This window comes from Nicotiana attenuata, chromosome 7, assembly GCF_001879085.1.
Source record: "Nicotiana attenuata strain UT chromosome 7, NIATTr2, whole genome shotgun sequence".
NCBI lineage: Eukaryota > Viridiplantae > Streptophyta > Magnoliopsida > Solanales > Solanaceae > Nicotiana > Nicotiana attenuata.
Window position 1 is genome coordinate 68,707,947 of NC_031995.1, and position 20,209 is coordinate 68,728,155.

Sequence of the window (20,209 nt, forward strand, 5' to 3'; positions counted from 1 at the left end):
GATAGTTTTTTTGTGTTTTTCAAAGAAATTATATGTTAAAAATCAAGTAAAATGCACTTATCATGCGTTCGGCCTGTCCGTCCGTCTGAGGGTGAAATGTTGTACTTAACTCAGCATGTATGCCTATCTCATGCTGTACAACCTTCCAGAAACACGATGTGAACTGTGTACCTCGGTCAGAGATGATAGATACCTGTATGCCATGAAGTCAGACAATCTTGTGGATATAAATCTGACCCAACTGCTCCAAAGAATAGGTAGTCACTACCGGAATGAAACGAGCTGACTTGGTCAACCTGTCCACAATCACCCATACTACATCAATCTTCCTCTGAGTCCGTGGGAGCCCAACAACGAAGTCCATGGTGACACGCTTCCATTTCCACTCGAAAATCTCAAGCCGCTGAAGCAAACCACCTGGTTGCTGATGCTCATGCTTCACCTGCTGACAATTAGGGCACCATGCTACATACTCCACTATGTCCTTCTCTATCCTCCTCTACTATTAGTGTTGCCTCAAGTCCTGATACATCTTAGCGGCAACCGGATGAATAGACCGCGAACGTAGGCCTCCTGGAGAATCAACTCAAGCAAACCATCCACATTAGGCACACATAACCCGGTCATGCATCCGCAATACACCGTCATCCCCAATAGTAATCTCCTAGGCATCGCCGTGCTGAACTGTGTCCTTGAGAACAAGTAGATGGGGGTCGTCATACTGACGCTCTCTAATACAGCCATATAGAGAAGACCAAGAAACCACGCACGCAAGAACTCGATTAGGCTTAGAAACATCCAATCTAATGAAATGGTTGGATAAGGCCTAAACCTCCAATGCCAATTACCTCTCTACTACTGGTAGATATGCTAAACTACCCAAACTCTCTGCCTTTCCACTCAAGGAATCAGCCACCACATTGGCCTTCTCGGGATTATATAGAATGGTGATATCATAGTCCTTAAGTAACTCTAACCACCACCGCTGCCGCAAGTTAATATCTTTCTATTTGAACAGATGTTGTAGACTCCGGTGGTCGGTAAAGACCTCACAAGGAACTGCGTACAAATAATGCCGCCAGATCTTCAATGCATGAACAATGGTTGCCAACTCCAAATTGTAAACTGGATAATTCTTCTCATGAGTCTTCAGCTGTCGAGACGCGTAGGCAATCACCCTACCGTCTTGCATCAACACCGCACCGAGGCCAACACGTGACACATCAGTATAGAGTATAAGACTCCGAGCCTGTAGGCAACACCAACACTGGCTGTAGTCAAAGCAGTCTTGAGCTTTTGAAAGCTCGCCTCACACTCCTCAGTCCATATGAAAGGAGCACACTTCTGGGTCAATCTAGTCATAGGTGGAACCTATAATGAGAAACCCTCAACGAAACGTATGGCTAAACCAAGGAAACTCTATATCTTAGTAGCTGAAGATGGCCTAGGCCAACTCTGCACCACCTCACTCTTCTTCGGATCATGGTCTTCTCTCAAGGTCTGGAGCACGATCCTCAAATATTGCTCATGATCTTCCCGATTGTGGGAGTATACCAAGATATCATCAATAAACACAATGATGAATGAATCAAGATAAGGTTGGAATACACTGTTTGTCAGGTGCATAAATTCTGCTGGGGCGTTGGTCAGACCAAATGACATCACGAGGAACTCGTAGTGACTATACCGAGTCATAAAGGTAGTCTTCGGAATATCTTTATCTTCAGTTGATGATAACCTGACCGCAAATCAATCTTGGAAAACACTTTGGCACCCTATAGCTTATCAAATAGGTCACCAATTCGTAGTAATGGATACCAACTTGTCACGGACCCAATTTCCCTCTGTAGGATGTCGTGATGTCACCTAGTCTCTACGAATAGGTAAGCATAACAATAATGATAACTGAGTAGACATGAATTTAAAAAGTTGCTGAAAACAACTGAACAATAGATAAAAACCTTCTGAAAATCAAATCTCACACTACACACCCAAAACCGGTGAAACTGAATTATAAGCTCTACAGAGTATAACAAGAGTAATTACTACATTATTGTCGAAAGTAAATACAACAGTAATTGAGGATAAGGGAAGGTTACTCTGAGGCATGGGGACGCTAAGTAGGCATACCTTGAACTCTCCGATAAAATAGCTACAATAATCCTCTAATGACCGGTACGAGCAGACGTACCTGGATCTGCACAAAAAGATGTGCAGAAACGTAGTATGAGTACACCACAACGGTATCCAGTAAGCATCGAGCCTAACCTCAGTAGGGTTGTGACGAGGCCAGGTCAAGACACGTACTAGGATATAAAATAGACAATATGAAATTGAAATATGGATATGAAATAGAAAGTGAAGGAAACAACTACTAGGGAAAGATAACTACAAGAACTACCAGAAACCGATAATAGATATAACACAAAGAAACCAACTAAAGTGCTACAATGATCATGTACGGACAACAACCGCCAGAACAGATAAGGAATGAAACAACAAGATATATTTTCCATCAAAAACACCTTGCAGCATGAAACGAATAGCAAGAATCACAACGAGGTACCCTTCGTATAATCAAGAATCACAACCGAGGTACCACCTCGTTTTGACTTTTCTCAGTTTCAATCACAATCTTTCTTTATACCACCGCGTGAGTCTTACAATTGAAAATAGGTTAAGAAAATAATTTTTTCCGAAGTTAGGCAAGACACTTACCTCAATTAGGCCAATTCAAAACTCGAAAGTAGCTTTACCCTTACAATCCGCCTCCACATGGCTCAAATCAAACAAAAATCGACTCAATAACATCAAAAAATGCTAGGGGATTCAATTGCAATAGATAAAGTTAAGATCTTTACACTTTTACAAAAAGTTAACAAAAGTCAATCCGGGGCTTGCCCGATCAAAACCCCGGGTCTATCACGACCCTAAACTCAACCTGTCGTGATAGCGCATATCATGATACTAGGCAAGCCGGCAACTCATACATACCAACACTTTTAAATTCAAAATATACTAAAAAAAGGTTTAAAGAAGTGAAAATTTCATAAAAAACTGGATGAAAACGTCACCACTCAATACAGAGTTTCCCAAAACCCGGGTGTCACTGAAGACATGAGCATTTGTACAGTAACAAAGTCTGAAAACACTGTCTAAGAGAGTAGAACAATACAAATAGAACAAGATGATAAAGGAGGAGAGTCAAGGACTGCGGACGCCAAAGCCGCTACCTCGAGGATCACCAAACTGAATAATAGCTCCAAAGTCAGCAACCCCCTACCCAGAAGCACCTGGATCTGCACCCAAAATGCAGGGTATAGCATGAGTACAACCAACTCAATAAGTAACAAATCTAGTCTTTGGGCTGAAAACAGTGACGAACCTCACAAGTACAGTCCAACTAAAGAAATACAGTGCAGAAATGTAGACATGCTTTCAAGTTTAACAGTTATTGCTCAAACGGGTAAGATATGTCAAGTGTACCAACTGACATACAAAACAATAATGAAATCATATGCATACTCTCAGAGTATCAATCACTTAGTCATCTTATTCACACCATCTTCGCAGTCACTCATTCCTCACAGTCACTCAACCCTCCCAATCGCTCGTCACTCGTATTTGCACTCAGTAGGTACATGCGCTCAATGTATGTATGCAAACTCCGAAGGGGCTGATCCAGCCCAAGCGCTATAATAAGCCAATCATGGCATGAATAAATCAGGCTCCCGGCCTCACTCAGATCACCAACCTCTCTAGTCTCTCAGACTCATACTATCATGAAAATCAGTCCAAACAATGATAATATGAAGTATCAATAAATGGCAACAAAGACTGAGATATGATATGCAGATGATAGATGTGACTGAGAACACAATTGCAAATAAAGAAAGTAATTTAACAGCAATATGACCTCTGTGCTTCCCAACAGTACCAGCATATAGCCTAAGCATGATTTCTAACATGAATTGTAGCTCAATTTCTCTAACACATGGAGAATATACAGATAACAACAAGGTTATTCAATAATAAAGTTCCACAGAATCGACCAAGTCACAATTCCTACGATGCACGCCCACACAGTCGTCACTTAGCATGTGCGTCACCTCAAAATTGACCATATAACACATAATTCAGGGATTCATACCCTCAGAACCAAGTTTAGAAGTGTTACTTACCTCAAACCATGCAAATCTCTACTCTAACAAATTAAGAAAGTAATTTAACAGCAATATGACCTCTATGGGTCCCAACAGTACCAGCATATAGCCTAAGCATGATTTCTAACATGAATTGTAGCTCAATTTCTCTAACACATGGAGAATATACGGATAACAACAAGGTTATTCAACTATACAGTTCCACAGAATCGACCAAGTCAAAATTCCTACGATGCACACCCACACGACCGTCACTTAGCATGTGCGTCACCTCAACATTGGCCATATAACACATAATTCAAGGATTCATACCCTCAGAACCAAGTTTAGAAGTGTTACTTACCTCAAACCGTGCAAATCTCTACTCCAACAAGCCCTTGCCTCGCGAATCGGCCTTTGAATGCCTCAAATCTAGCCACAAACAATTCGACACAATCAAGCTATAGGAATCAATTCCATATGAAAATGCTAAGATCTTAGTCAAAAGTCTAAAAGTCAACTCAAAAATCAACCACGGAGCCCACATCTCGGAATCCGATAAAAGTTACAAAATCCAAACACCCATTCAACCACGAGTCCAACCATATAAAATTACTCAAATCCAACACTAAATCCCGCTCAAATCCCTAAAACTCAGCCTAACGTTTTCTCCTTATTTCCCAAATTTTACAACCAACGTCACTAATTAAATGATTAAATCAATGATATATTCATGTAATTTAACCAAAACCAAGTTAGAATCACTTGCCCAAATCACTCCCTTAAAAATCTCTCCAAGAATCGCCTCAAACTAAGCTCCCAAAATCAAATTGTGAAATAAACTTAAACCCTCGTTTTTGAAATATTTAAGTCTGCCCAAATGTCCCTTCTTCGCGATCGCGGGAAAAAACTCCGCAATCGCGAAGCAGAAACTCAGCTGCCCCAGAACTTAACCCTATGCAATCGTATAAACACCCACGTGAACGCGATGCATAGGCTTCCCAGACCTACAAAATCACATAAAGTCCCACACGTTCGCATAGAACAACGCGTGAAATTCTGAGCTCCTTCCTTTCCTCTACGCGAATATGACTTGACAAACGCGTTCGCCATGCACTGATGTCCAAAGCTTCGGGATCGCGGACTTTTCCAAGCGATTGCATAAGACAAAATCCCAGCTGTCCAAAATAAGCCTACGCGATCGCGTATAAGGAAACCAGACATGCAACATCAGCTATCATCTAAGTCCAGATTCCAATCCATTAGCCATCCGAAATCCACCCGAGGCCCCCGGGACCTCAACCAAACATACAAACCAGTCCTAAAAAATCATATAAACTCACTCGAAGCATCAAATTACATCAAACCATTCTACAACCACGAATTGCGCATCGATTCAAGCCTAATGATCTGGTACATTTCTAACTTCTACATTCGATGCCGAAACTTATCAAATCAAGTTCGATTGGTCTCAAATTTTGAACACGAGTCATAAATGACACAATGGACCAATTCCAACTTCCGGAACCAAAATCTGAGCCCAATAACCATAAAGTCAACTCTCGGTCAAACTTCTTAATTTTCAAAACTTCGAATTTTCCAACTTTTGCCATTTCAAGCCAAAATCAACTAGGGGCCTCCAAATCACTATCTGGACACACTCCTAAGTGTAAAATTATCATACGGATCTACAGAATCATCAAAACTCCATTCCTGAGCCATTTACACATAAGTCAATATCTGGTCAACCTTTTTAACTTAAGCTTCCAATCTTGAGACTAAGTGTCTCAACTCATTCCGAAACATCCCCGGACCCAAACCAACTACCCCGGCAAGTCAAATAACAAAAATTGAGCATAAAATAAGTAATAAATAGGGGAACGAGGCTACAACGCTCAAAACGTCAGGCGGGGTCGTTACACCCTCCCCCTCTTAAACAGGCATTCGTCCTCGAACGGGTCTAGAAACATACTTAGAGTCTCAAATAGGCTTGGATATCTTCTCCACATCTCCCGATCGGTCTCCCAAGTAGCCTCCTCAACTGCCTGACCTCTCCACTGCAGCTTCACTAAAGCTATGTTCTTTGACCTCAACTTTCGAACCTGCTGATCCAAAATTGCCACCGGCTCCACATCATAAGTCAAATCCCCATCCAACTGAACCGTGATAAAGTCCAAAACATGAGAAGGATCGCCGACATACTTCCGAAGCATCAAAACATGAAACACTGAATGAACACTCGATAGACTAGGCGGCAATACAAGCTTGTAAGCCACCTCTCCAACCCTCTCAAGAACCTCAAAAGTCCCAATATACCGAGTGCTCAACTTGCCCTTCTTCACGAACCTCATAACACCCTACATGGATGAAACACTAAGCAGTACCTTCTCCCCCACCATGTAAGCAACATCACGAACCTTCTAATTGGCCTAACTCTTCTGTCTAGATTGTGTCGTGCGAAGCCGATCCTAAATTAACTTAACCTTGTCAAAAACATCCTAAACTAAGTCAATACCTTATAGCCTCGCCCTACCCGGCTCAAGCCATCCCATCAGAGACAGACATCGCCTCCCATACAAAGCCTCATACGGAGCCATCTGAATACTCTATTGGCAGCTGTGGTTGTAGGCAAACTCTGCAAGCGGTAGAAATTGATCCCAAAAACCCCCTAAATCTATGACATAAGTACGTAGCATATCCTCTAATATCTGAATAGTGCGCTCGAACTACCCGTCCGTCTGAGGGTGAAATGCTATACTCAAATCAACCTATGTGACCAACTCTCGCTGCACTGCTCTCCAAAACTGCAATGTAAACTACGTGCCCCGATTTGAAATGATGGACACTGGCACACTGTGAAGGCGAACAATCTCGCGGATGTAAATCTCAGCCAACCATTCCGAAGAATAAATAGCCCCAACTGGAATGAAATGCACAAACTTGGTCAACTAATCGACAATCCCCCAAATAGCATCAAACTTTCTCGAAGTCCGTAGGAGCCCAACAACAAAATCTATGGTGATACGCTCCCATTTCTACCCAAGGTTTGTAGGTAAAAATTCTCTCTCCCAATTGTCTCCTACCGAGTCTAGGGTTCAAAAAAGAGAGAATGAACTCAAAAAAACCCATCACTAAGCTATTTGACCAGTCGCAGATGTCGCAAATGCGACCTAGGTTTGCAATTGCGAACCTCGCAAATGCGAAAAATCTCTCGCAAATACGAAGATCCTCCCATCTCTGCTATCATCACAATTGCGATGAAATGTTCACAATTGCGAACCCTGGACCTTTCACAATTGCATCACAAATGCGAACTAGCTCATTCCGAGGTACACTTAGCAAATGCGAACCCAGCATACTTGGCCCACCTTTGCAAATGCGAACCAAAATCTCGCAAATGCGAGATCAGAGGTCTGTGCAGAAAAACCAGCAAACTCAGTTCTAACAACACTTTGCTATGCGTCCGAAACTCACCCGAGCCCTCAGGGCTCGAAACCAAACATCCACACATGTCTAAACATCATATGAACTTGCTCGCACGATCACAACATAAATATAACATCTTAAACAACGAATTGCGCTCTAAAACGCAAGATTTCAAAGAAATTTTCAAGAAGTTCTAAAATTACAACTAAGCGTCTGATTCCTATCAAATCAACTTCAAACGATACCAAATTTTGCAAACAAGTTCTAAATACCATAACGGACCTATTCCAAGTCCCAAAATTAAATTTCGAGCTCGATAGCTAAAAGTCGACCTACGGTCAAACTTTTTAACTTAAAATTGCAAAATTTCGGCAAATCAACCTACAGACTTCCAAAATTAATTTAGGGCATACGCCCAAGTCCGATCGGATCGTTACAATTTTGAACTTATTTATCCAATTTTGTCTAAGTTTTCATATTTACAGACAGTAACTAAAGTTTTTTACAAAAGACATACAAATTCGGTCAAAATCTATAATTTATCTACAACTTAAATACACATTTTTTGTACAGAATCTGGTCAAAAACTTTAATTTACATACAATTGGTATACAATTATGTAAATTATAGATATTTTGTAAACTGTTTCTACACTTGACGTAAAAAATATATGCATTTTGTTTATATCTTCTTTTTCGTGTTTCAAATCTACTCGCTTCTATTTATACTACTCATTTCCAATTCAATCTACTCGCTTCTATTAATGCTATTTTGTTTATTTATTCCAAAAAGCTAAAAGAAATTAACGATGTTCCCTCGTTCAAAAGTGATAATTCGTTCATTGTTTAACATAGGAAAAAAATAAAAAATAAAAAGAAAGAGAAAACATAATAGAATTGCTTGATGTCAAATCTCTTTATTCTCGTAAAGATATGGTCGAGTTGAGGAGAAAGAGGCCAAATATTCTTGTGTTAATTTATAATTTTAGTTTTGGGATGGAGAGAGTATGGAAGATTAGAGCCTAATACGTTATTTTATATAAAATGGACTTATAAATAAGTTAAAACCTCAATAGTACTGAAGGTAAATAAATTTTAAAATTAGTATGGATAAATAAAAATCTCAATCGAATATACCAGCACAGTTCCAGTCGGCCCAAAGTAACCTTGACCCAATAATAACTGGGGAAAGCCTTCCTCCACAAGCTCTTTCTTCCGGGACACCTGATAAAATTAATATCAGTAGCAATTTAAGAATTAGTACTTTATTAAAGTAGATGTTGTGTGCCGCATACTATTCTTGAATATCTGCTCCCTCGCTCCTCCCACCGTCCAAACGTGTGCACGTTACATACTGAACCCCCGCCATTTCTTATATTCGACAAAGTCTGCCATTCCAATTTCCATAGCCCACACCCTTCACAAAACTCCAAGCTTTCCAAAAGAGCAATGTCAGTGACGTCGAGATCAACGAGAATTATGGAGCTCCGAATGCGCAAGAAATGGAAAGACGGAGAAACAAGTCCTGAACGCACCAAAGTTCGGACTGAAACTTATTCTAACCATAAGCTCAAATCTGACCGCAAAGTACCGGTTGTTTACTATATCTCCAGAAATGGCCAACTTGAACATCCCCATTTCATGGAAGTTCCTCTTTCCTCCCCTAATGGCCTTTATCTCAGAGGTACTAAAATTTCCATATATAGTCTGATTCTACATGATTAAATTCACATGTTGATGTTCTGATTCTGTAGTTAAATTTTTATTTGTGAAACTAACTAATAATCCTTTGTTTTATTTAGATGTGATCAACCGCTTTAATTCCCTTCATGGAAAAGGCATGGCCTCTATGCATTCATGGTCTGCCGAAAGGTGAATTTCTTTGTTGTCATCCATTTAATTTTGAATGTTACCTCCTTATTTATCCATGGACATATTAAATTCCTTGCTTTTGTGGGGCCATGCAGGAGCTACAGGAATAGATTCGTGTGGCACGATCTGGAGGAGCATGATATTATATACCCAACACATGGCCAAGAGTACGTTCTCAAAGGATCAAAGCTTCTCGAAAACGACGCAATACCTTCACAACCCCGCCGGCGAAGAACGCCCAGAATGGTCAGCGAAGAACAAGAGTTGGAAGAAGACCGGACCGATGAACGGGATAGTAAAGAACCCGACGAGGTTGAACAGAATCAGAATCGGTCCACGGAGCTGCTGAGCAGAGGACAAATTACACTACTCTGTTGTTATTTCTTCATTTTTATGTTTGTCTATCAATATTTGTCTATGCTTTTTGATGCATAAAATAAGATTTAAGAAGTCAAAGGATGGAGATCATATTTGCATGGAAAATCAACAGTTGGACATAGTAGAAATAATAGGGCATATTGCCGACTTGCGGTGCTATAAAACAAAACTAATACTGTCTCTGTTCCAATTTATGTGAACTTATTTAAAAGAACGATCACTTTCTAAATTTAGAAATAATTTAGTTTAAACTTACAATTCTACCCTAGAGAAACTTTTATAACCATACAAATTCTCAGGGCCCCTTTTTGATTTGTTTAGAATCATAAATTTCAAAAGTCTTCATTTTTTCTTAAACTCCGTGCCCAGTCAAACAGGTTCACGTAAATAGGAACGGAGAGAGTACTCGTCCTAGTAAATGCTTTGAGTAGTCCTAGCCGATGTTGGTCAAGTTGCGTCTACCCACGTGAAATTGAGCCTTTCAAGTCTGTCTCAACTTAATTGTCATAAAACCAGAACTCAAATGAGCAGTGGAATCAACCGGCGAAGATGGTGGGAACAGATCAGCCGGTTAATGACTTGAAGATGGAACAAATGGATACGGGTTTCATGAATCAAAAGGGTCGGGTCGAGTTTGGGTTACAATAGAACAGGGTAAACAATAGTGAGATCGCTCCACTGGATTGGCAAACTGGAGGTGGCGGTGGAGATGGGGAGCATGGGCTGTATGATTTAACGGGAACGGTTGATCATTCTTACTGGAGTCAAACACAGTGGGGTGAAAACGATCACTCCCTTAATTTTCTGCCTTGATCTTTGTCTCCTTTTCTAACCTTTGAAAATATCAGACCAAAATAAACAAAGTGAAGTTGGAATATTGAGAAAAATAATTGACCAACGAAGGCTCCGGCCAAACTTCCGGCCATTGTTCCGGTGGTAGCCTAAAGAGGTGGAGCTGCTGAAATTTTGGGTGAAAAAGGATAATATTATTGCTGAGAGATTATTTATTGAGAAAAATAATTTAATGTGGGAGCCACTTCCAAAATTTAATTTAATTTAATTCTAATATAAGAAAGAAAAATACTGATAAAACTTCACGCGCCCAAATGTAATTAAAATACACATAACTTGCCATGTCAATGTGAGGTGTCTTCTAGATATACTTAATAGCCACTAAAAGTGTCTCAATGGTAAAGCGGTCAGTTGAGGTGTCTATTTGATCGTTGAGGATAACTTCAAGGGGCCGTTTAGTATTTCGCCTAGTCTTAAACATACTCTGACATTTTGTATCGCTATAAACGCACGCTATTAATGTAAATTTGGAAGTTTAAAGCTAAAATGGTTTCAAATATGCAAATATAACTTTTTTAACAATCTAAAAAGAAACGAGTGCCACATAAACTAGAACAGATAAAATATGTGACTATATGAAATAGTATATACTAATGTACAGAGTTATTTTTTTTTGGTAAATAAAATTCTATTACCAAATTTGTAGTGTATGTATAGAAAAGAGACAATTACTGGACAACAAGCCCCGGCAGCAATCTCGCAAACTTTGGAAACAAAATAACCTATAAGCTATTCAGATGTGAACCTATTTATATAGGATAGAAATTGAGTTCCTCCGGCCATGCACTAAGCTTCCTCTTCATAGCCCCACGATAGTGGACCTCTTGAACAATCTGCTTGACAATAGATGTGGTGCTCTGATTTATTGCTTGGAACACCTACTTATTCATCTCTCGCTATATATAATGTACTGCAGTTGCTAGTGTAATCCTATAAACTTCTGCACCAGAAGATTTTCCCCTAGCTAGTCCCTCTACCCAATATACTTCGGCTTCCAAGTCATAGGATCTCTAATAATGCCTTGCCACCCTAGCAACTTCTTCCAGACCTGCTTTGAGACTTTACAATCAAAAAATAAGTGTGATACACTTTCTTCTTCAGCCTCACACACAGGACAGAGTGGATTAATATTCACCCCTCACCTCACTAATCTATCTTTTGTATATAACTTTTCCAATATAGCCAGGCTATTGCATACCAACTTCCTCCAAGTAATTTTAGGGAATTCTCCTCTTAGTTTTTGATGAACTTGTTTTATAGAGAACCTCTGCATCCTCATGATATCTTCTATATGATAACCAGCCTCATTGAAGTATTTCTTAGCATTTAGAACTTTTTGTACAACTCATGAAGCCTATTTTGGTGTTGCTTCCATAAAATTCTTCCTTTTCCCATAATAAGCATGAATTCATATCACCCATGTGAGGCTTGCGGCTGAGGGTGTCGATCTTCAGGTCCAAGTGGTATCCCTGCGTGCTAAATTTGAGCAGAGTTCGACCAGGGCCAATGACTCGAGTGATGAGTTGATCGAGAAGACGGTAGAGTTGGAGAAGGGCAATGAGGCCAGGATGGCAGTTTTGGCAAGGATGGTGGCATCGGAGGAGGTAATTCGCGTCCTCAGATCTGGACGGGCGATTTGGCCTTTGTAAATTGCCTTTTCAGATACCTCTTTTGATTTGGAATGCTATTTTTGCTGCTTATTTCTGATTCTATTTTTCTTTTTCTTAAACGTTTTCCTCGAAAAAAATGGTTTTAAAGGAATCGTTGGTATGCGTTAATTCGAACGTGATCGAGTGTTAATTACTTCGAGCGAGGTCGAATGCGGGTTAATTCGAGCAAGGTCGAATGTAAATTCGAGCGAGGTCGAATGTGAGTTAATTCGAGCGAGGTCGAAATGTAAATTCGAGCGAGGTCAAATGTGAGTAAATTCGAGCGAGGTCGAATGTTGGTTAATTTGAGCGAGGTCGAATGTATTTCAAGTGAGGTCGAATGTTAATTCGAGCGAGGTCGAAAGTGAATTTGACGAGGTCGAATGTGAATTCGAGCGAGGTCGAATGTTGGTTAATTCGAGCGAGGTCGAATGTGAGTTAATTCGAGCGAGGTCGAATATAAGTTAATTCGAGCGAGGTCGAATGTGAGTTAATATGAGCGAGGTCGAATGTGAGTTAATCCGAGCGAGGTCGAATATGAGTTAATTCGAGCGAGGTCGAATGTTGGTTAATTCGAGCGAGGTCAGATGTTAATTCGAGCAAGGTCGAATGTAACCCATAGTTACTTCGAACAAGGTCGAATATAACTTGTTTAATTGATGCAGCGTCGCTTTGGCGAAAATTCGGGTGAGCTTCATGCACTCATGCTTTGCCTACATATATCGGAGAGATTTACATGTTTTCTGGGCTGGCAATCCTGTCCCAGTCTATATGGTCTCTGGGCGTCTTCGGATTTTTTTTTCTTCATGATGTTCAGTATCGATTTATTCGAGGATTCCGCTTGCTCGTTGCCTGCTGGGCGGTACGGCGTGGAGAGTATTCTTGTGATATGCTACTCCTCGGAGAATTTGGCGACCTCTTTCTTGATGAGTTGGGGTCCGTTGTCGCAACTGATCTTTTTGGGGAGGCCGAAGCGTCACACCATATTTTTTTATATGACGGCGATCGTTCCCTGTTCGCGTATCTAGGAGAATGCTCTTGCTTCTATCCCACTTAGAAAAATAATCAGTCAAAACCAAATGAAATCGTTCGTTACCTCGATTTGATCAGTCGACGAGTGGAGGGGAGTGACCACGTTCTCTTCTCTGGTTATGCTTTTAGTGGCCGCTACCAGTTTGGCAAGTCTGTCTGCTTCGATATTCTGTGCTCGAGAGATTTGGTCGAGCTGGCATTCATCGAACTCGGGTAACAGCTTGCAGATCTTGGCCTGATATTTTCGCAGTCTTTGTTCCTTGATTTGGAAAGTCCCTGTGACTTGATTGTCAACGAGCTGAGAGTCGCACCGTAGGATGACTCGTTTTGCTCCGTACTTGAGTGCTAGATTTAGACCCGCAATCACGACCCAATCTCATGAATACCAGATATATCACGCTCCATCCAACTTTTAAATGCCTCTATATCGTTGTTGGCTGCAAATTCAAGCAAGCTAGCAAAAGTATCTTCAGTTTCAACAGTGAGATGATTCATGTTCGTGTTTGCAGTACAACAAATACCAAAGCTGATGGTGTAGAAAGATAACAATCTCTTTTCTAACAGCTACATTCAAGAGTGTATACTCTCATCTCATAATCCAACAAAATTTGAGGTAATAAGAGCAAAGTGTATCCCTAGCAGCAGATCCCTAAACTTTCATGTTCATCACTACATATATATGGGCTATGTATTATAGAGAAAGAGAAAATGGGTAAGAAATGAATTTTAGTGACGGCGCCAAATCCCCACAAACGGTGCCAAATTATTTCACCAAAAAGTATGAGACCTTTTGTTAAACTAATTGAATAAGAAGATAGAGGGTAAATCCTAGTTAAGGATAATTAATTCTAGATCTAAGATGGATAACATGAATAGAAAAATATAGTTGAGTACAAATGCTGGCAGTAGTTATGGACGAATCAAATAGTATGAAAAAGACCATGCATTAAATAACATTAAATGACAACAAAATATAAATAAAGGAGAAGATTCACCAAATCTTGAGTGAGGCGGATCCTCTTTCATTTGATAAAGATGAATGATAGACAAATACAAGAATCTTAGGGCCCTTTTCGGATCTGATGGTGAATGTGGGATAATAGATAATCTAATCTCTTTAGAGAGATGTGTTTGTATTTTTTCTAGAGAGAGAGAGAGTCTGCTTTTTCAGATCTTCTCTGTTCTAGTCCCCTCTTTTCCCTTGTCTCTCATACTCTTTATATGGGATGTCCCAAAGAGCCCTAAACAGAATAATTAGAGAGAATATCCAGTAGAATACCTCTGAAGATTCCAAAGCAAAATTAGCCGTTACTTCTATCTGTATTGCTCGACCTCGGCCTTGTTGTTGATCACTGCTCGACCTCGGTCTTGTTGATGATCACTGCTCGACCACGGCCAGATGGCACAATTCGATTTGTAGGTTACTCATGACAATTATCTCTCCGCATGTTGAATTTCTCTAATTTGATTTTGACCCATACAGCCTCGCTGAGGCATATGTAAAACGACTCACCTTAAGCCTACACCTTTTAAAACAGTGCTACAGAGAAATAGACATTTATGTTTTGCACAAATTAGAAAAAGATCGCATTTTGCTAAAGATATGGACACGTCAAATTGTAAATTATCTCGTGTCTTAACTCTTAACCCATCTACTCAGGATTCCATTCGTGCAATCTGGGTGGTTTTGTAATTTGACTAATAACTTCATTTTTGGATATATATTGATTTGAGATTGTACGAACGAAAGGGGCAGTAGTAGCAGGATAGTTATTTCAGGAAGAAAGAAAAAGGAAAAAAAAGAAAAAAGNAAAAAGAAAGAAAAAAAAAAAAAAAAAAAAAAAAAAAAAAAAAAAAAAAAAAAAAAAAAAAAAAGAGAAGCGTGGGTCTCTTTAGTGTGGACGGGAAGTCGTATAATTTATAAAACGTGATCAAGGAAGATTCAGTCAATGTGCGTTGATGTAAGAAACAATTCCAAGTCAACTCGCTTTGACGGATTCTCAATTTATTCCAAAAACTAAAAATAAGTCGTGTGAACATTTGACCTCCCTGCTTTCTCATCAGCTCCGAGCCTCCAACTTTTCGTTTAATATTCAAGGTCTCACAATATACTTATTCTACCTAGGTAATTTCCTTTTATTCAAGTCAGAATGGGATCCAAAATTTTAATTTTATGAGTTCAGGACTCATGTTTCAATTGCTGAACCTATTATCTTATTTGAGTAGGAGTCATGGGTTTGTAGTTTAATATTTTCAACAACTTTAATGGGTTTTATTTAGATAAACCCCTATCTAAACCAAAAGCTATGAGTTCAAATGAACCCACACCTTAATTACCGGATCCACCCCTGATTCTAGGTCGGTTATACTCTTATAAAATCAAAGAAGAAAAGTACATTAAATTAAAAGACTTTAAAACCTGTGTCGAGCTCTCGTGACGTATTGCTACCTAGCTGATTTTCCTTTCTTTCATTTTGTTCAACTACTCGTCTCTTCCAAAAGAGAACAACATAGTTTTGATCAACTAAAAGGCACAACTGACAAGGAGGGATGAGCTTTAATTTTTTTTCCTTTTTAGGCTTTCATACGCCCTTCTGTTATAACATCGTTTTGATCAACTAATTCTTGCAAAGACATTAGACCTAATTTTACGTTTAGAACGGGCATTTCTCAATCGTCATAATTAAAAGGTAGTTGATTGTCTTGGCATAATGCTCTCTTTTTTTCAACTAATTTAAATAACCTTTACCCATTTAATACATAGAAGTTAAATTCGTAGAACAAATTGAATTGAATGCCAGATAAGTGATAAAAAGTCGAGTTAATTAACCAAGTTGGCGAAATTTGTCATGTAGCTGCTGTTGTCTGCCGCGTCCTATTTTTGAATATCTGCTCCCTCGCTCCTTCCCACCGTCCAAATTAGACGCCCACATCTCACCTTATAAACGTGAATCCCCCACCATCACTCTCTACAGTTTCTGCACAGAACTCCACACTTTGAACCTCGGGAAACATTGTATTCATACTACTGTGCCTAAAATTTCTTCATAATTATATATATTTAAGGGATAATTCCATTTCTTCTACGTATCTGGAACTAAGCGATTAGAAAGTCACAATGTCGGTGATGTCGAGAAGGACGGAGCTCCAAATGCACAAGAAATGGAAAGATAGAGAAATCAGTCCTGAACGCACTAAAGTTTGGACTGAACCTTCTAACCATAAGCTCAAATCTGACCGCAAAGTACCAGTTGTTTACTATATCTCCAGAAATGGCCAACTTGAACATCCCCATTTCATGGAAGTTCCTCTTTCCTCTCCTCATGGTCTTTATCTCAGAGGTACGAATATTTCCATAGCTAACATAATTCACATAGCGTCTGTCCATGTGATTTCAGATGTTCTAAACTTTTTTTTTTGTTGACCTTTCATTTAGATGTGATCAACCGCTTGAATTGTCTTCGTGGAAAAGGCATGGCCTCTATGTATTCCTGGTCTGCTAAAAGGTGAATCATTTTTCATTATTCCATTTCTATTTCTGTTACCGCCATTTTCATTCATAACGCTGAAATGAATTTCGTCTTGCTTTTTTGGGCGATTCAGAAGCTACAGAAACGGATTCGTGTGGCAGGATTTGACGGAGCACGATTTTATATACCCAGCACAGGGTCAAGAGTACATTCTGAAAGGATCACAGCTTCTCGATAGCGCATTGCATTCACAACCCGACGAAATTGCATGTTCTGGTTTGAGAAATCCGGTACCGGAAGTACGGAAAATCAGTAAAGATCATGAGTTCCCGGTAATCCCAAGGCGCCGGAACCAGTCCTGGACTTCCTCCGATTTCCACGAATACAGAGTGTACAAGGCAGAGTCTACCGACGAATTGATCGGAAGAGCCGCCAGCGACGCGTCGACTCAGACAGACGATCGTCGCCGCCGGCGAAGAGCAATGCGAATTGTCGAAGAAGAAGAAGAAGAGTTGAGAGAAGACCGGACCGTTGAACCGGACGTGGATGAAAAGAATCAAAAACGGTCGATAGAGCTGAACAGAGGTGAAATTTCACCACCACAGTCGGATTCAAGCTCTGAAACGCTAGAGACGTTGATGAGAGCAGACGGGAGAGTGATCTTACGGCCAGATACAATCAGCGAAGATCCGACGGTTAATATTCAATCAAGCGGAAAGAGTAGTAAAGCATCTTCCATGCTGAAGCAATTACTATCTTGGGGTTCCATGTCTTTCAAGTGTGGGCCCGGTTATGGGAAAGAAAATCGTTTTTCCATAATTTCACAACATAAATCGCGGCTGCCACGTGTCAGAGGCTCCAATCAAGTGGAGAAGGATGTAGAGAGTCCAATGGTGGAATATCATGAAAGTGAAGAGATAATTCAGCTGGAGGATAAAGAGTACTTTAGTGGGAGTTTAATAGAGATAAAGAAGGAGAAAATTCCTGCTCTAAAGAGATCGGCTTCATACAATGTGGAAAGGTGAGTACTACCTCTTAGTTACTCTATAGCACTAGTGAATCTTTTGTTAATATGTTTCTTTATTCAAATTGTAAAATTTTATGCTGAATCATTTCTCCTTTCTTTGTTTATTTGTACATACTATGTTGCTTCGAGTTAAACAATCACGTATGTGCGCTTCGATCCCAAATATTACGTTATTAGAAAGTATTGTAAAAGTTTAAGCTATTAGCCTATTACTCCTACAATGGAGACATCTTATTCCCATAGCATTAACTAGAGAAGAGGGTTCGATGAACATTGCGTTAACGCGGATATTAGTATATATTTAGGACCCGTTTGGCCATAGATAAATTTGGATTTTATTTAGCAAACACACGTTTGGCCATAGATTTTGCTAAAATAAATTTGGATTTTATTTAGCAAACACATGTTTGGCCATAGATTTTGGCTACATTTTGAAAAAAATCCCAAATCCTAAAACCAGCTCAATATGGGCCAAAATATAACTATTACTTTTTTTAAAAAAATTGCCCCAAACTTTTGTACTTTATAAAAGAGCTCACCATTTATTATTTTGTAACAATGTTGCTTCATCTTCTCGGTCATCTGATACTGTATCATGTAGTTCATTATAAAAATAATAATTCGACCAAATTTATTTATGTTTAGGATTACGGTTTGCGATAATATAATGAATGTTATTGATAATGGTAATGTTGAGTATTTGTAATAGTTTTTAGAACTTGTGGGTATAAGTCATGTTTCATGTTTTTCCAAAATAAATTTGGGAAATATGTTTTGAAAACTGATGTCCAAACACATTTTCATCTTCAAACCAAACCTTACCAAAAACAGATTTTTTAAAAACGATTTTAGGAATTTATGGCCAAATACTAGCTTAGTAAGCTCGTTGCAAAACATTACCGAATATGGGAAAACAGGGACAGGAGTCGAAAACTTTATCTTGGTGTCATTATTGCTTAAGGGGGTAGTAGGTAAATGATTAAATATGAAGGTTTCTTGCCGTGGATTATTCTGCAAACTGCAGTATTGACGTGGGGTTCAGCTATTCAATTGTCTTACACAAAATATCGGGACTCACCTGTACGCAAGCAAAACAGAGATTTAAGTCAGTTTATTCACCATAACACGCCAGTTACTTAATGGCTGGTATTAGAGCTCGTGACTGATGTACGTGAAGAATTTTGTCAATTTAATTCGACTTTTTGACAGGATTGTCAAGATCATATCTTTGATCCTATGAAATCTTATGTCCTGCTTTCTTGATTGAAATCTGCATTTCTTTTCCTCTGTAATTTATTAAGGCACTGGCCGATGTTAGAAATAGCTAAATAAATTCCTTACTGCCTTCACAAATCCTACATATCAACATCCACTTCGATAATCATTTAGAAGATCATTAAATTAAAGGTTGTTTTTGTTCACCTTGGTTTACAAAAAGATCTCTTGACTTTATAGAATTATAGTCCTGTATACACTGCTTTATATCCAATTATTGTGGGGTTCCTATAATTGATAAGATTTTCATCCTACATGAATATCTCCGAGATGGATTCATTGCTTTCACAGTCCTCTATGAATATATGAATCCTGATTCTTTTTCTCTGTCTGATATTGGTCTGCAGTTGTACAAAATTGGAACTGACTGACAAAAAAGGAGAAATGAAAACAAATGCATTCTGAGAAAGCAACAGAATCAGCCAACCAGAAAAGCTAGGAAACATTGACTTGTCTTGCAGTAATAACGTTGCCCCTATTTCTAGTAATACTAGCTAGTGATCAACATGGTGCGTAGCAAGATGAACAGATGATAGTGGTTATGCCCCACGTCTAGGATGATTAGGAAATAGGAAAATTAGTAGAGACAATATCTCCTGATCTCAGTTGTAGTTTTTGTAAATTCATTCATGAAAGGCTGAAAATTCGTGGAGACAATATCTCCTGTTTTAGGAATTTGACAAAGCTTCTTTTGGTTGAAAACCGTCGTTTTGCATTTTGGAGCACAGTGTTTCTTGATTTTCTCTCATGATGTTTGACATCCTAAAAGAGTCAAGAACTTTGATTTGCTCTTAACATTTTGTGAAGGATCTTCAATCCAAGACTCATTTGGACGGGCAAAAAGCCCATCCCTTTTCATCATCATCTTCCAGTCTTCTTCAACTGTTTCATTACTTTTTAATACTGTACATTCTCACCTGACTCGAAAATGGATTCCAAGAACCAATATTTAGATGACCCAGAAAAACAAATATTTCAAGGAGAACAACAACACCCACTACCCCTTGTCACAAGCCATAGGCCTTGACGAGCATCGATAGTGTTTAACCCTCAAAATCGGATAACAATTGAATTTATACGCGGTTTT

General features: G+C 39.3%; 2 protein-coding genes across 2 annotated transcripts; both read left to right on the forward strand.

Annotated features, from left to right (window-relative positions):
* LOC109230525 (protein UPSTREAM OF FLC-like) lies at window positions 8,872–10,007 on the forward strand. The gene is made up of 3 exons (XM_019396014.1): window positions 8,872–9,251; window positions 9,370–9,439; window positions 9,535–10,007. Exons 1-3 carry the CDS (start codon window positions 9,017–9,019, stop codon window positions 9,872–9,874), a joined length of 645 nt encoding a protein of 214 aa, XP_019251559.1. The 5' UTR covers window positions 8,872–9,016; the 3' UTR covers window positions 9,875–10,007.
* Window positions 15,859–19,986, forward strand: LOC109229264 (protein UPSTREAM OF FLC-like). Its single transcript, XM_019394648.1, has 4 exons — window positions 15,859–16,691; window positions 16,787–16,856; window positions 16,954–17,841; window positions 19,470–19,986. The coding sequence occupies exons 1-4, from the start codon at window positions 16,469–16,471 to the stop codon at window positions 19,525–19,527; spliced, it is 1,239 nt and encodes a 412-aa protein (XP_019250193.1). The 5' UTR covers window positions 15,859–16,468; the 3' UTR covers window positions 19,528–19,986.

Excerpts from the sequence above, each read along its gene's own strand:
- LOC109230525 (XM_019396014.1), top strand. The coding sequence starts at position 9,017 with ATGTCAGTGACGTCGAGATCAACGAGAATTATGGAGCTCCGAATGCGC. Across the intron at positions 9,252-9,369 it reads TAATGGCCTTTATCTCAGAG|ATGTGATCAACCGCTTTAAT; the intron begins GTACTAAAATTT and ends TGTTTTATTTAG. Across the intron at positions 9,440-9,534 it reads CATTCATGGTCTGCCGAAAG|GAGCTACAGGAATAGATTCG; the intron begins GTGAATTTCTTT and ends GGGGCCATGCAG.
- LOC109229264 (XM_019394648.1), top strand. The coding sequence starts at position 16,469 with ATGTCGGTGATGTCGAGAAGGACGGAGCTCCAAATGCACAAGAAATGG. Across the intron at positions 16,857-16,953 it reads TATTCCTGGTCTGCTAAAAG|AAGCTACAGAAACGGATTCG; the intron begins GTGAATCATTTT and ends TGGGCGATTCAG. Across the intron at positions 17,842-19,469 it reads GCTTCATACAATGTGGAAAG|TTGTACAAAATTGGAACTGA; the intron begins GTGAGTACTACC and ends ATTGGTCTGCAG.